The sequence below is a fragment of the Pelmatolapia mariae genome, linkage group LG16_19, assembly GCF_036321145.2.
Source record: "Pelmatolapia mariae isolate MD_Pm_ZW linkage group LG16_19, Pm_UMD_F_2, whole genome shotgun sequence".
NCBI classification, from domain to species: Eukaryota; Metazoa; Chordata; class Actinopteri; order Cichliformes; family Cichlidae; genus Pelmatolapia; species Pelmatolapia mariae.
In genome coordinates this window covers 26416786-26431213 of record NC_086241.1, presented here as the reverse complement: position 1 = coordinate 26431213, position 14428 = coordinate 26416786, and the positions used below count along the sequence as shown (strand labels likewise).

At 41.0% G+C, this 14428-nt stretch overlaps 1 protein-coding gene across 1 annotated transcript in view; it reads right to left on the bottom strand.

Moving 5' to 3' along the window:
- pdia5 (protein disulfide isomerase family A, member 5) overlaps nt 1-14428 on the bottom strand; it is a 71796-nt gene that overhangs the window by 23102 nt on the left and 34266 nt on the right. Inside the window, exons 9-11 of the mRNA XM_063499054.1 lie at nt 11215-11306; nt 6528-6599; nt 4257-4393 (exon numbers count right to left, since the gene is read on the bottom strand). Of these exons, the coding sequence (XP_063355124.1) occupies nt 4257-4393; nt 6528-6599; nt 11215-11306 (301 nt within the window). The remainder of the gene's footprint in view (nt 1-4256; nt 4394-6527; nt 6600-11214; nt 11307-14428) is intronic.

Genomic DNA, 14428 nt, shown 5'->3' with positions numbered 1-14428 from the left:
AGCTTTGGGTAGTGACCAAAAGACTAAGATCGTGGATACAAGTAGTGGAAACTGTTTTTTCTGAAGGGCGTCTGGCTTTTTTCTTGGAGATGGGATAAATAGTTCAATCATCTCGAGGGACTAAGAATAGACCCGCTACTCCTCCACATCGAAAGGAGCCAGCTGAAATGGTTCGGGCATCTGACTAGGATGGCTTTTGGGCATCTCCTGGGCGAGATGTTCCAAGCCAGCAAAGGCCTGGGATGACCCAAGAAACACTGGAAAGATGAAATCTGTCTGCTGGCAGAGGGAGATTTGGGCTTCTCTGCTTAGGCTACTACCTCCGTGACCCAGTCCCAGACAAATGGGAGAAAACTGATGGATAGATGGAGAAAAGAGAAATCAACTTTTATTTATATATATTTAAAAAATATATTTATATGAGGGCAAAGACACAACAACAGAGCCTGCAGGGTCCATATGTGCCTTGTTTTTTCCTAATTTTCTTAATTATGCTCTGTGAATTCATCCCCCAGGATGACGCTGTCGCTGACGCTTAGGGAAAGGGAACGTGAACTGTGGTGCATGCCAAAATACAGCACACCGAAAACACTTTTTCCCTTATCACCCGTTTTGCTCTCCAAATCTACCTTCCTTGAAACTTTTTCTACAGTGGAATTCAAGCTGGAGGGTTGCTGTTTTGAAACACTGGAGTTATCCAGTATTGGCAAGGCCCATGTGTAGGTAGACAGAAAGGAATGATCTAAACAGAACAGCCACACAGGAAGTCTCAGGACTGCAGGACTGCTTCCACTTTAATGTTTGGAGTCCTGGAATGATTACATATGACCTGTATTATCATACCTCATACACACTTTGTGTTGACACTTATGCTTTGCATTAGCCCTTATCTAAATTACACAATTAAGAAAACTATATTAGCATCTTTAATGGCAACTCATTTTGAACTGATCCCTGTTTTCTACAGTTTTGACAGTTTACACTCTTCTGGGAAAACTACAAACTACTACAAAAGTATGGAGTGTGTCTGTGGAAATGTACACATTTAAAAGCATTAAAGAGATCAAAGCCAGGATAAAAGCAATCAAGCAGTTTAGTTGTAAACTCCAACTCGAACCCAGACTTGCACAGTAAGTGTCCATATTTAAGGTGAATAAGTATAAAACTATCTGGGTATCCAGTGCAGCTACAGTGCAACGCAAACGCTTTTTGTCTATACTGATGTGCATCAATAGTTCTTTAGTGAAACTGCTAGAGTTAATTTAAATACAGGGTTCAGTATTGCAAAATATTGCTGAGTTTTAGCAGGGAATGACGAGACGGGGGATGTAGCGGGTCCACCCGCAGTGTTAGTATCACGGATATGTTTTTAATCACAGCTGGGGTTCCTGTTTGCCCTTTGGACTGAGTGCAGTGCTCCCAGCAACCAGGCGGTATGAAGCTCTGCAGCAAGTATCGGATCAAATGTGAAAGCAATGAATCCTTGTTATAGTTAAAGCTAAGGTTAAGGGATCCTATTTATACTGATTAGTTTATTTTAATAGAGGCGAGTCTAAAATGAGCACAGAGGGAGGGCAGCAGCTACAGAGAAGAAAGAGAGTACAGGGGTAAACAGCAGGAGGTGGTGATGTGATCCAAAGCATACAGGTAGCTAAAAAAAACCCAGAAAGGTCAAAAACAGTCAAATCAAATTGAATAAATTTCCATTATTTAAAAATAAAATAAAATAAAATGTGTGTGATACATTTACCAATACACAAAAGCTATTTTTGGCCTCCCCCTCACATGCAGGAGGGCTTCACAAAAGCAAAGCAATGTGGGATCTAAGCTACTGAACAGAAAACTGGCATGTTTACAAAGTTCTGTGTAACAACAGAAGTATGTTGCGTGAATAAAGATGACAAGCAGGCTTATGTCAGCCACATGGAAACAATGAAGTGTTGGTTTGTGAAGACGAGCTTGTGTGCGAGCGTGCCGGGCAAAGAGCGAAACTTACTGCAGCCGCTTTGTCTTTGAGTTTGTTTTCCATTTTCAATCGGCCTTCGGTTACTTTATCCAGCTGATTGTTAATACTGAGCATGACAGTCAAACAGTGATGTTACTTATGTGACTAAACAACAGTTCGACCCAAGAGGACGTGCGAGAGCACAATGTTATCCAGTGCAGGAAGGAATGAGGAGCTCCTCTGACAGGCTGCTGAAATCATTCGCTTCATGTATTAATATATACAAGTACCACATGTGCTGTATTATCTGACTTGATTACATGAATGATTCCTTCACTATGACCATTCATGGGCTTTATAAGTGATTTTAAACCTAAACTCCATCTTTTCATGGGACCACATTCAATAACAGCCTCAACAACGACCCTTCCTACAAATGTTGCTAGTTTCCACTGAGATGAGGATTTTGTGAAGATTTTACTGGTTCTTCTACTCTGACTGGTATCATTTTTATCAATTCAGTACTCTAACAAACACCCATAAAGGGAAACCATAAAGAAAGCAGCTAACAGCTAGCAGGAACCGGGCGACCCAAGACCAGAGAAAGTCAATGACATTCAGTGACTTTAAGCGACTATGAGTTTAGAGTTAGCTTGGACTGAGGCTTTAGTATAAAATGTCATTTAGTTTCAGTTTTAATTATTTCAGTTTTAATCGACTAAGTATACGGTGGCCCTGAGAGGCAAAACGGATTGCAACTTAGGAAAACACCAGCAATAAGAAAAACGCTGCAAAAGCACATGAAACACAACGGAAATAGGAAACTAGAAAACAGAAATAGAAAAAACAAAAACAGAAATAGGAAAAACCAGATTTCCACAAGGAAAGTGTTTCTGGGGAGATAATAACCCGACGGACCAGTTCCAGGAACCAAAACATGCTAGATAAGTGTGTTTTAATCTCATGATTTATATACTACTGGATTCTTATGCTAATAGTCAGGCTAACACACTGACCTCTCATCTTTTCTTTCCTCACAAAAATGATAGATCCTCCACTTCACTGTCTCCCAGAGCAATTCTTAGCATATTTTGGTTCCTGCAACTGGTCCATCAGGTTATTGTCTCCCCAGAAACACTTCACTTGTGCTTTTGGAAATCTGTTTTTTCCTATTTCCGTTTTTTCAATTTTTGTTTTCTTTTTTCCTGTTTCCGTTTTTCTTATTTCCGTTGTGTTTTGTGTGCTTTTGCAGCATTTTTCTTATTGCTGGTGTTTTCTTAAGTTGCAGTCCGTTTAGACTCTCAGGGCCACCGTACAAGTATGATACGATTATAGTAGACTAAACTACAAAGTTTTAAAATTCACACGCTTTACAAAGCTTCTTATTTTCCTTAATGTCAAATGTGGAATGTGTCCATATGTATGCGCTTTCTCCCAAGTGTTGATATTTTGTTACATTTTCATGAGAAACAGTGAGAATGGGAGTTATCTGTTTGTCAGGGCAGATTAAATCTGCGCGTCTGACCTTAATGCACAGGAAGATTACTTTCGATTAGATTACTTCTACTTAGATTACTTATTGTGGTTATTTTTAATCATTAACCTACGTTTGTAAAATCAGTAAACAAGGTGCGGGCTGCTCTAGGCTGTTTAGCATACACATCCTACAGTAACTATAGCAACGAGAAAGGAAATGCAAGCTAGCCCTCTGACAACTGTGCCTTTGTGTCCGTTGGACTTTTTGCTAGATGTTTTGACAGACTGCTCATGTTTCCCCTTTACAAGCAAAAAACTTTTCTGGCAAAGCGCATCGTCAGAATTGAAGCTAGTCGAGTGTAACTGCAGTGCTTAACGGTTAATTCCCTCTGCCACTCTATCTATACCCAGGGTGCATCTCTGGAGCAAGTGAGACCCTAACACACCAACTCAAAGAGAGGCGGATCTATCTTCATGATGGCTAGAAGTGTGAAATGTAGAAATATATAACTTCCGACGGGCTTTGGGCCAGAAAAACTAGTTTTGCCATCATAATTAACTGATGGTCCAGTATTGATCAAACACTGAGTGAAAGAAAGCACCAAAAAGAAAGAAAATGTTTCACTGAGTGCGAGTGCTGAAGTAACTTTTAAGAACTCTCAAGTGTTAACACAAGCGATTACATCACCCTTAACCATTTTTAAAGAACTCTGGACCTCGCTTAAATTTAAGACGGCTTTTAGTAAGTGGGGAAAAAAGTGAATCATTTACATAACAATTTTTTACGTGTAGCAGTTGATAAATATAGACCGTGCTCTTTTGCTTTTTTACTCACAAGGGGCGTAAAACATGACCAGGGCAGCAGGATGTTCCTCCAGGAAGCTGTCAAAGGACTCATCGGACAGGTGGAAGACCGCGGAGTCTGTCTCTGACCAGGGGACTTCAGGGGTCTTCGGCTGGGGGGGCTGAGGACTAAAACAGGAAAAGGGAGGGAGGGACAACAAGGGCAACAGAGGTGAGACTGAAAAGCAGAGACAGTCCAGCTTATGTGTAATCTGCGTAAAGAAAAATTAAATATAATCAGACACAGCTGTAGCCCACACTCCACCCAGTATGTCACAAAAGCACACACACACACACACACACACACACACACACACACACACACACACACACACACACACACACACACACACACACACACACCTGGACAAAAGCAGCCCCACCTTTGTGGTGGAGCACACTGCTCCAGTTCCAAGAACGAGTGGATGTGGATACAGCATAAACACTCACTTAAAAAGACACTGTTAAACACGGCTCTCCTCTGCAGCATTTCCTCATCGTTACACGCTCTGGCCTGAGCCAGTGCGCTGAAGCCAGTGAGGCTGATATATTTAACAACACCAGAACAGTGAAAACCGAGTGCTAAAAACAACCCTCCAGCAACATCAACTATCTAATACACAGCTGTGATATATAAAAAGCTCTGGATCAAGGTTTATCAGGGAGTGATAACACTTAAGATTTATCAGACGACATCTTTTGCTGCTCAGATATAATCGCCAAGGATACCAACTCTTACCTCTCCTTCTGTGTCCAATTTTTTAGCCTTGACACTTTCGAGGAAGAAATTCAGACTGCGCACCAAGCTGAGGTCAAGAGACTAAAGTGGAGTGTACAAAAGGAAGGGGCTTCACTAATTCAACAGAGTAGCTTCAGTACAGCTTCTGACTGCAACAGCTCTTGCTGGCAAAAAAACCACACAGAATACTTGTATTCATTACGGCAGGTGTAGGAATCCCGTCAGTGCAAACAGCAAAGGGCATTTTTCAGTCCAGTGAGAAAAGAGCGCAGAAAGCTACTGAGGTGGGTATTAAAAAAATCTGAGACAGCTGAATCTGAAGAAAATGACAACATTAACATTTAGGATTTGAAGTTTGGGTGATAAATGAGAAAAGAAAAATAAATCAGCGGCTAAAAGTGCTACAGAAGAGGACAATAGACTATTCTGGAAAAATCTCTGAGCACTGTTTACTTCAAAACCCCATTTTTTTCATTTTCGTGCAGCATCTCAGATGAAGAAAAAGAAAAAAATATATATGACACGAAAAACTGCAAATGTAATGGTGCTTGCAGGAGAGGCTTTTTCCACTTTCTTTCTTTCTTTCTTTTTTTTTAAACCATATGGAACATATTCCTGTGAAAATCAGCTACACTGGTGAAGGCAGACAGACTCTCTCTCCTGGAGCCTGCTTCTGCTCGAGTTAAAAAGAGATTTTCCTCCCCACTGTCACCAAGTGCTTACACACTCGGCTTCCCTAAAATACTGTAAACTCTTACTTTTATTATGTGAAGCGCCTGGAGACTAGCTACTATGTGCTGTGGTGGTTGTGTGCAGCACATTTAAGGACATGATTAGTTTAAAATTAATTAAATTTAATTAATTAATTCAGTTATTTTGTGCATATTAAGGCAACAGAAACTTTTTACTCAAATATAAGCTGCAATTAGACTTTTTAGCCAGCTGGCTCACTGCTTTTAAATCAGTCTCCGAGTCCTAAATAAACAAGTTAGTCAAAGTCTAGGAGTGGGGATGGTGAGTTCTGCCTCTGGGCTAATAAGAGCCCAGAGGCACGGAGTACATCCCCTGCCCGTCTCGCTCCGTTTCCTGCGATAGCTGTTAAAGCCTTGCTCTGTGCCCTCTGGCTGCAGGCCTGTGGACAGTTGCGACTTTCCTGCCAGTAAGAGACGGAGGGGTTACGGGCAGAGTGTGAGCCAAGGTGAGAAAGAAAAATGAGACAGGAACGGAGCAGGTGTAGATTGATGACACTGTGGCAAGGTGAGTCAGGGTGAGCAGAGAGAAGAGCGTTTGTGCGAAAGAGCACAGCAAAAGGAAAAGGTGATGCCTGACATTTAAGATGTGTGTGTGTGTGTGTGTGTTTCTTTTTTGTTTTTGTTTTTTTGGTTTTTTTGGGGGGTGGGGGGGGGGGACTTGTTAGAGGCAGAAGGTAGACTGTAGTTCAGAAGCTTCATCGCGTCTTTTTTATTAGTTAAAACTTCTCAGGACGTCTTCAAGAAGTCCTGAAGTGACAGTGACCATACTTACTTCTTCAACCAGTCTGCAATGTCCTTGGCTGTGGCGCCGTAGTTCTCGTAGTGGTGAAGGAACTTCCCCTTCCTAAGAGACAAAAGGAGCATGAAAACCAGATCGTCTCTGAAAGCAAACTTCAGCAACGGGCAGAATGACGACTTGGCAATGTGAGTTTGAAAACCACTGCCAAAGACGTCTGTCATTTGATGCTTTTTGTAAACATAACAACTTGCATTACAGCAACATTGCTGCATTTAATTTAAAAACACACCCCACCCAAAACATGTCTTCTAAAAATCATCACCAGAAGTTCTTAAAGCTCTGTTCAATACTAATGGTCAGTGTGTTCAGTATGCCTTGCTTTTGGACTTATAAGATGGAGAAAAAACCTTATTTTAAGGAATTTTAAGTCTGCAAATCTTTTAAGCAGTTTATATCAGATTTATTGATTCTATGCATGCAGTATTACTTTGATAATAATACCCCAATAAGTGCTGTTTTCAGTTATTTGGAAAGAAACTGACATATAAAACTTGCAAAGGTTTTTCTATTAAAAAAAACGAACAAATACTGAACTTTTGGATCTTTTTGGATGTTTTTTCAGGCTAAAACTGAGTCAAAATGCAAACCAATACTTATTTTCTGGGATGCATCTTTTGATCAGCAGTTCTTGTTAGATGAGGCTGAAACAACATCTCAGTCAGGACTTAAAAAGTCGTGTCGCAGTAATCCAGGTCATGTGCGACAGGATCTTTAAAAAAACAGTTATGATGGCACTGAGTGTCTCTGACAAAGAGCTGGGTCGGGCCTTTCGCAACCAGTTCAAAGCCAGAAGGAAATGTTTTAGAGAGCTGCGTCTCTGACAAAAATTTTAACAAGATTGAAATTTCTTTTCTCTGTCTTGAAGTTCAGCTTAAAAAGTGCACATAAGGAATGCAAGTGACCCGACGTAATGCATTTGAAATGAGCTCGAGGCCTCTCTTCAGCCCCACAGTCTGAAAGAGAGATTCAAAACCTAAGCAGATTTTCTTCATAGCAATGAGTTTATCTACTGCATTCACCGTGACTAAACGAAGGCTGGGAAGCGGACATGGTGGCTCAGCCCAATGTCGAAGGATCAATGTGGGTAGTTACTGGCTCTGGGCAGGGTGATTTTGAAAACACAGAAGGTGGTGACGACTGCAGTTACAGCTCCCCAAATACAGAGCGGACACTATTAAAAGGTGATACATGATTACGCTCTGTGGATTTGGAGCTTAAAACTCGCATCTTAAGTAACCCGACTTCTGCGGCACAGAGTAGCTGCTTGGAATTCAATCAGCGAGATTTATGACCGACTCTATATTCACTTGCTTTATCTCTGCTGCTGTAAAGTACACCGAAACCTTGTAAAAAAAGAGGAAATTTTAAATAAATGTCATTTAGCCAACAGTCTCTAGCATTTCCGTAAAAGGACGCGGCAAGGACAAAGGAAGCCGAAAGACTTCCAGGTTTTTGTTTGAATATTCGACAGGAACTTGAGGTGTGCTGTACCGCTGGGGGAGTAAGCTTTCTTAATCTGTGTAACTGAAAACCTAAAAGACCTTGAAAACTTGGTCTTGCAAACGGGTGCAATGGAGAGATAACTCAGACGGTGCTGATGCTGATTTACCCTGCAGTGATTAGCTGCTGTTTATCAGTGAGGGACTCATTACTGAAGCCAATGGGCTCGGATGGTCGTTAGCTAGCCGTGTGCTGACACTAATGCACTCACAGCTAACGGACTGGCTGCAGCTCAGCTACACACAAGTGTGCTGGTCATGCCCGTGTACTTGCATACACACAGTACACACACGAGATAGAAAGAAGTGCACACAAACAGGAAGAAGGCAAGAGCCCACACACACACACACACACACACACACACACACACACACACACACTAACCACAGAGGCACTTAATCAGTCCCGGTCTAATTAAAAGGCCAGACTGGAATGAGAGAGTGTTTAATGTGGAAATAGGGATGATAAAGCCAGTGCGGGAAACATAAAGAAGCAGAGCACGGTGGCACCCCAGTAGCCTCATATTTAGGGCGTGCCCCACAAAACAGCAATGCCTACGGGCTTGACCCCCAGCTGACCTTTGCTGCATGACATAATTTCTCTCCTTTTCCTTCCAGGTGTTTATTTCTGGATTTGCATTGCAAGAAAAAAATGCAAACATATTAAAAAAAAAAACCCCAAAACAAGCAGAGAACAGAGTGGGAGCACTTAGTTAACGACACTGTAAATATGTGGACAGTGCAGAGAGGCTCCAGCTGGGTGGGGTGGGGGTGGGGGTGTTTGCATTAACAAACACTATCAGTCACACTCTCTATTCCTGCTGCGTATGTGGCCGCAAGCTGTGATTTTGTGTGTCTATTCATATTTGGACACTAGCGCTGAGCAGTAATCTGAAGTTATCAGATTGCCAGCAGCATACATTTCTCCAACACCTAAAAGAGAGTGCTAAATCAATGTCACATGTGGCCTTAAGGTGTTGTTAAAGATAACAAAAAACCTCTGCTACAGCATATTAAAAGCATTTACTTAGTCGACCATTTTAATAATTTAAAACACTGCCTTTATTAGGACCAGAGGCGGTCTTCGCGTAGACAACGGCGCTGTGTGAAACAATGCAACGGCTCGCTTCACATCAGAGGGCTGTGTTTGTGAAGACAGGGAGGCTGAAAAAGGGCTGTCCAGTTTAAGAGCTAAACTTTACTCACTTACTGTTACAGTGCAGTGCTTTGTTACAGGGCAAGTCGGTGAATTAGGCAATCAGAGTTTGTGCTTAAAAATTCTGCCTCATAATATTTTATTTGGCCCTTGAGCAGCGCTTAAAGTCCAAATGACCCTTGAAAGTCATAGATCTTCTCTACTACATACGCAAACGACTTTCTGGATCACAGGCCTTCCAATGACAGGTAACTACACTCTCACATTAACTAAATAAGCCCTGTCGAAATTGTCCGAAGAAACCTTAAGTTACTCAGTTCACTTTTTTATTAAGACAAAGCTGGCAACGCAACATTTCTCTGTTATGCTTGAATATTAGCTTTAAGTGGACCCGTTATGCTAATTTTCTGGCTCCAAATTTTTATTCTCGGATTCTACAAAAGAAGTTTTTCCATGATTCACAAACCAAAACCATCTTATCATGAGCCTGCACTCTGAACAACACCATTGTGATTCATCTCCATTTAAGATGATTTTCTCCTGGTTGGATGCCCCTTACGGAAGAGGATTACGGCCACTGAAAAAAAAAAAAGTGGGCACGTCTTTTTTTTCTTCTTTTCCAGAATCCTGAGAAAAAATTATTTGGAGGAAAAAGTCAGAATTCTGAGATTAAAGTCAAAATTTCTGAGAAAAAAAGTCAGAATTCTTAGATTAAAGTCAGAATTCTTAGATTAAAGAATTCTGAGAAAAAATAATTTGGAGGAAAAAGCCAGAATTCTGAGATAAAAGTCAGAATTCTGAGAAAAAATAATTCGTAGGGAAAAGTCAGAATTCTGACTTTAATCTCGGAATTCTGAGATTAAAGTCAGAATTCTGAGAAAAAAAATTGGAATTCTGAGATTAAAGTCAAAATTCTAAAAAAATGTTAGAGTTCTGAGAAAAGAGTCAGAATTCTGAGGAAAAAATAATTCAGAGGAAAAAGTCAGAATTCTGAGATTAAAGTCAGAATTATAAAAAAATGTCAGAATTCTGAGAAAAAAGTCAGAATTCTGAGAAGAAAAGTCAGAATTCTGTAAAAGAAGAAAAAATAAGATATGCCCACTTTTTTTCCCCAGTGGCCCTAATTCTCTTCCGTAGCTCCTCGCAAAAAACAAAACAAAATAAAACAAATAGGTGGAGCTTCTCTCTATCTGTGTCTTAGATGATCATATTAAACATTTTCTTGGTGTTTAATATGATTATCCACCTTTGTATCAGTATATATTGTCACAGTACTACCCACCCTATGGCATGGCCACTGGGATGGGAAGGGTGGTGGACCTAAAGGGGCTACGGATATAAGAAATTGCCCTGAGGAAGGTAACAGTGCAGATCCTGGAATGAACGACTGACTGATGGAGGTTGTTCAAACACCACAGTGCAACACAGAGTAACGTTTTTGGAAGACACGGTTACCTTTGTTATGTACTGTCAACATGATGAAGAACCGCAACTCAAGCTCAATGGGCTCCATGAGCTGGCCCAAACCTCTGAAGTGAAGGCTGTGAGAGAGGAAGCTGGGCCTCCATGAGTTCACAGTTAGAGCCATTTATCTAGTGAGACCGAGGCCCAAACTTCTTTGCATCCCTGGTGGCCAATATCTCTTTGTGGGTCAAGCAACTAATTATCACTTCAGTTTTACTTCACTGCTAACCATACACCAACACCCATGTGTTCTCCTTATTCCCTGACAGTAGCAGCCACCTCCTGTGTGTGTACATTTTCAAAGATGAGGCCAGAGGATCCCAAAGTTCATCAGAAACTTTCTCCTTTGCACCTGCACGAAAGAACTGCAAACCTTAAGGGGCCACCTTTGCAAGCTGCGAGTCTGCTGCCATCATGTCTGCTTGCTGTTTAAATGGGCAGAGACTGCACTTTCTATTTGAAGTGGCCCTACTCTGATGTTTTGAGCTTTGGAAGTCAGGGACTAAGCCTAAAAAGAAACGGATGAGAGGACTCGACTCACTCAAAGTAGCAGAAGGTTGGGTAGCCTTTGACGCCGTACTCCTGCTTGAGGCCGTCGAACTCAGCTGGGTGCACATTCATTCCTGCTAGGACCTTAAGAAAAATGATATGAAAGGGAAAATGAGACATGGGCCATCAAAGATGTGAAGAAAAATGACGGCAGAGAGAGAAAAGAAATAGCAAGAACATCAAACATCGAGACAGGTCAGTCGTCATCGGCGGGCTCCAAACTGAACAAAGATGGATTACTCCAAGTGTGAACTGTGAGACAACACAGGTGCAATGACTGTTAATTAGCAGGCCGTAATCAAACACCCACCTCTATAAACTTCTTGCTGACTTTTTAATTGAAAAGACAGAATATGATTTGTCTGAGCTATATTAAAAAGAGATCACAATTTATTTTAGACACCCACATAAAGAAAATATGTGTAGGATCCGGCTCGGTGTACTTGATAAATGTGCACATTTATCAAGTACACTGTAGAACTGTTAAGCATGGTATGTCTAGCATAGCAGAAAATTACTTTAACTGTTAGAAGTATAATACTGTGTGAAAGTCTTGAGCCACTATTCGTTTATTTCTATTTTTCTTCCAAGCAGCCAGGCTTTCTCCAGGGTTTCTACAGATCATCTAAAGGTTTTCTTAAGACATTGGATGCTTTTTCACTCATTTTCAGTCCAATTCTTATACCGGACTATTTTTAGAGGAATTTTGTTTTTCCTTTGTTAAGCGCCTTTGCACAGACCTACGAATCACTTCAGCATTAAACAGGCAACGGGGAGATAAGGCTGAAAATCAGTGGCAACAGGGCTGATGGAGTGATGAATCCAAAGAAGTAGTTTTGGTTTCAAAACATTGTCAGTTAGTAGACAGGCTCAACAGTTAGTGTCTACAGCCATCTGTAGAACACAGTGGAGGCTCTTCGTGGTTTAAAGCTCCAGAAAAAAAAATCATGAACTTGATGAAGTACCGTCAGATCTAGAAAGCACCTGATTGGTAACAGTGTCATTTTTCAGCACAACCTCAGTGCCGTGACCATCATGTTGATATTTTAAAAAACATATTATTTGTTATTGTTATTTACTGTGTCTTTATTATCATTCTCATTAACTTCCTCTTTCACATATCTAATTTATTCTTAGTGCTGATTGGCTGCCGAAAGCTCGCCAGATGAAAAAAAACCCAAAGAAGGTGGAGGATGTTGGTTTGTAACTGCCGTCTTGACCTCCATCAGCACCGGCTTCATCATTCTGATGCTTTTACAACTTTGTTTATTATTAGACACGGGTTGACACGTTTGTGGTTTTGTTTCTATTCGTCTAGTTTACCAGAACTAGCCAGCTCTCATTTCTAGCCAACTAACTGGCTGGTTCATGGTCGTCCCTCTCTTCTGTTTGCTTTAGCCAAGGATCCGAGCTCTTTTTGTTCCTCTTTCTCCTTTGTTATATTTCACACTACTAAAAGCTAGTTGAATGGCAGCATGGTTCTGGCATCCCTTGAGCCATGTAACACTGGCAATTATCCCAAACACACTGCCAATGAAGTAAAAGCATACCTGGATAGAAAAAGCACACACAGTGGGTCACTGTCAATCATGGACTGGCCTCCCCAGAGGCTGGACCTCAACATTAGTGAAGCAGTGTGGGATCATTTTGACAGAGAACACACATCCTAATAAAATACACAGAAATGAGAGCTGGCTCAAGACTTCTGCACAGCATTCCATCTTATCATGTAATATGGTTTGGGGATAAAATAGAAAACAGCATTATGTAACACGAGAGAATATTTTGTTTTCCGAAATGGCCTCTAATTATATGCTGAGTAAAAATTAGCTCCAGATACAGTTGGCAACACTGACACGGTTGAGAGTCACCAGTCCAATCCCTAACTCCACTGCTTATAAGTAAAAATGTCTGAAAATATTTCTTCAGTACAGAAGGTTATTTGATATAAATCAAACAGCTGGAGCATCCCAGGTTCCCTCTGTAATAAATATTGTACCAAACACAGCTCATGGCAAAAAAATAGCGAGAGGAATGCGTATGAGTCATGACAAACTCTATGCCTTGTTCCCTTTTAAAGGACGGTGCTCTGACAAAATCATGTTATGTGTCACAACTGCTACTGAGAGAGAACACAGAAAAAACTTAAATAGCTGAAACAATACAATCAAAACACATCCCCACATGAATCTGTGTTTTTTCAGCTATTTCACCCTGACAAGACGCAGCACTTCAGACGTCGCCTTTGTGCCTTCCTGTGCCACGACACGGAGGCGAGAAATGTGCGATACGACTTGGCTGACCACCAATTCAGCATTCACTTATAAACAGAAGTACTGGTCTCATGCAATAACAGGCGCACTCCCTCACCCTATCTCAGCCTCGCACACACGTGCACACACCCAAACAGTGTACCAGTTCCCAGCTAAGAGGCTTAAACGTTCGCTACTCGAATGCATGCTTGATGATGAAACAAACATGCAGTTAATTATCTTTTCATGTGATCCTTGAAGGACAAGTGTTTATGAGATAATATTTTTCTCATGCAAATGACACAAGTACTGTTAAAAATAATAATAAAAAAAAAGACTAAAGCAACTTTCCCACCAGTGATGAAAACTAGAGGAAAAAGTAGTCAGGACCCCCACAGGTTAAAACAACACTTTATCTCTAAACTAGTGCTGTCAGCGTTAATCTCGTTAAAATGACATTAACGCGGCAAATCTCTGTTAGCTCGTTAACGCTGCATGGCGTCAACACGTTAGCACACAGGCCGATCTGCGTTAACTTGCTAACGGAGATTTGCCGCCTTAATGTGGTTATGGCGTTAACGTCATTTTAACGAATTTAATTTTAACAGCACTACTCTAAACATGTAAATTATGTACATATAAGAAACGTATAACACAGTCTGCCGCTACAGCATATTCCTGTACAATGCTTAAAAATGCTAAAATCATTCGAAACATATTGCTGTGCAATCAAAACACAGGTAAAATCTTAATTAATCAGCAGAGAGAGGATCGGGACCTTTGAATTGCCTTTTAAAGGTCATCTGAGTTATTATGCTACTAAATCAACACATGGTGCAAAAGTTGATCAGGTACTGTGCCCGAGAGATCGTCTTTGCAGGAAATACAACCTGCAGGAAATGCCTTATTTGGTCTGTCTGTACCTTTTGCAGATTTCACATCCCTGACATTCGC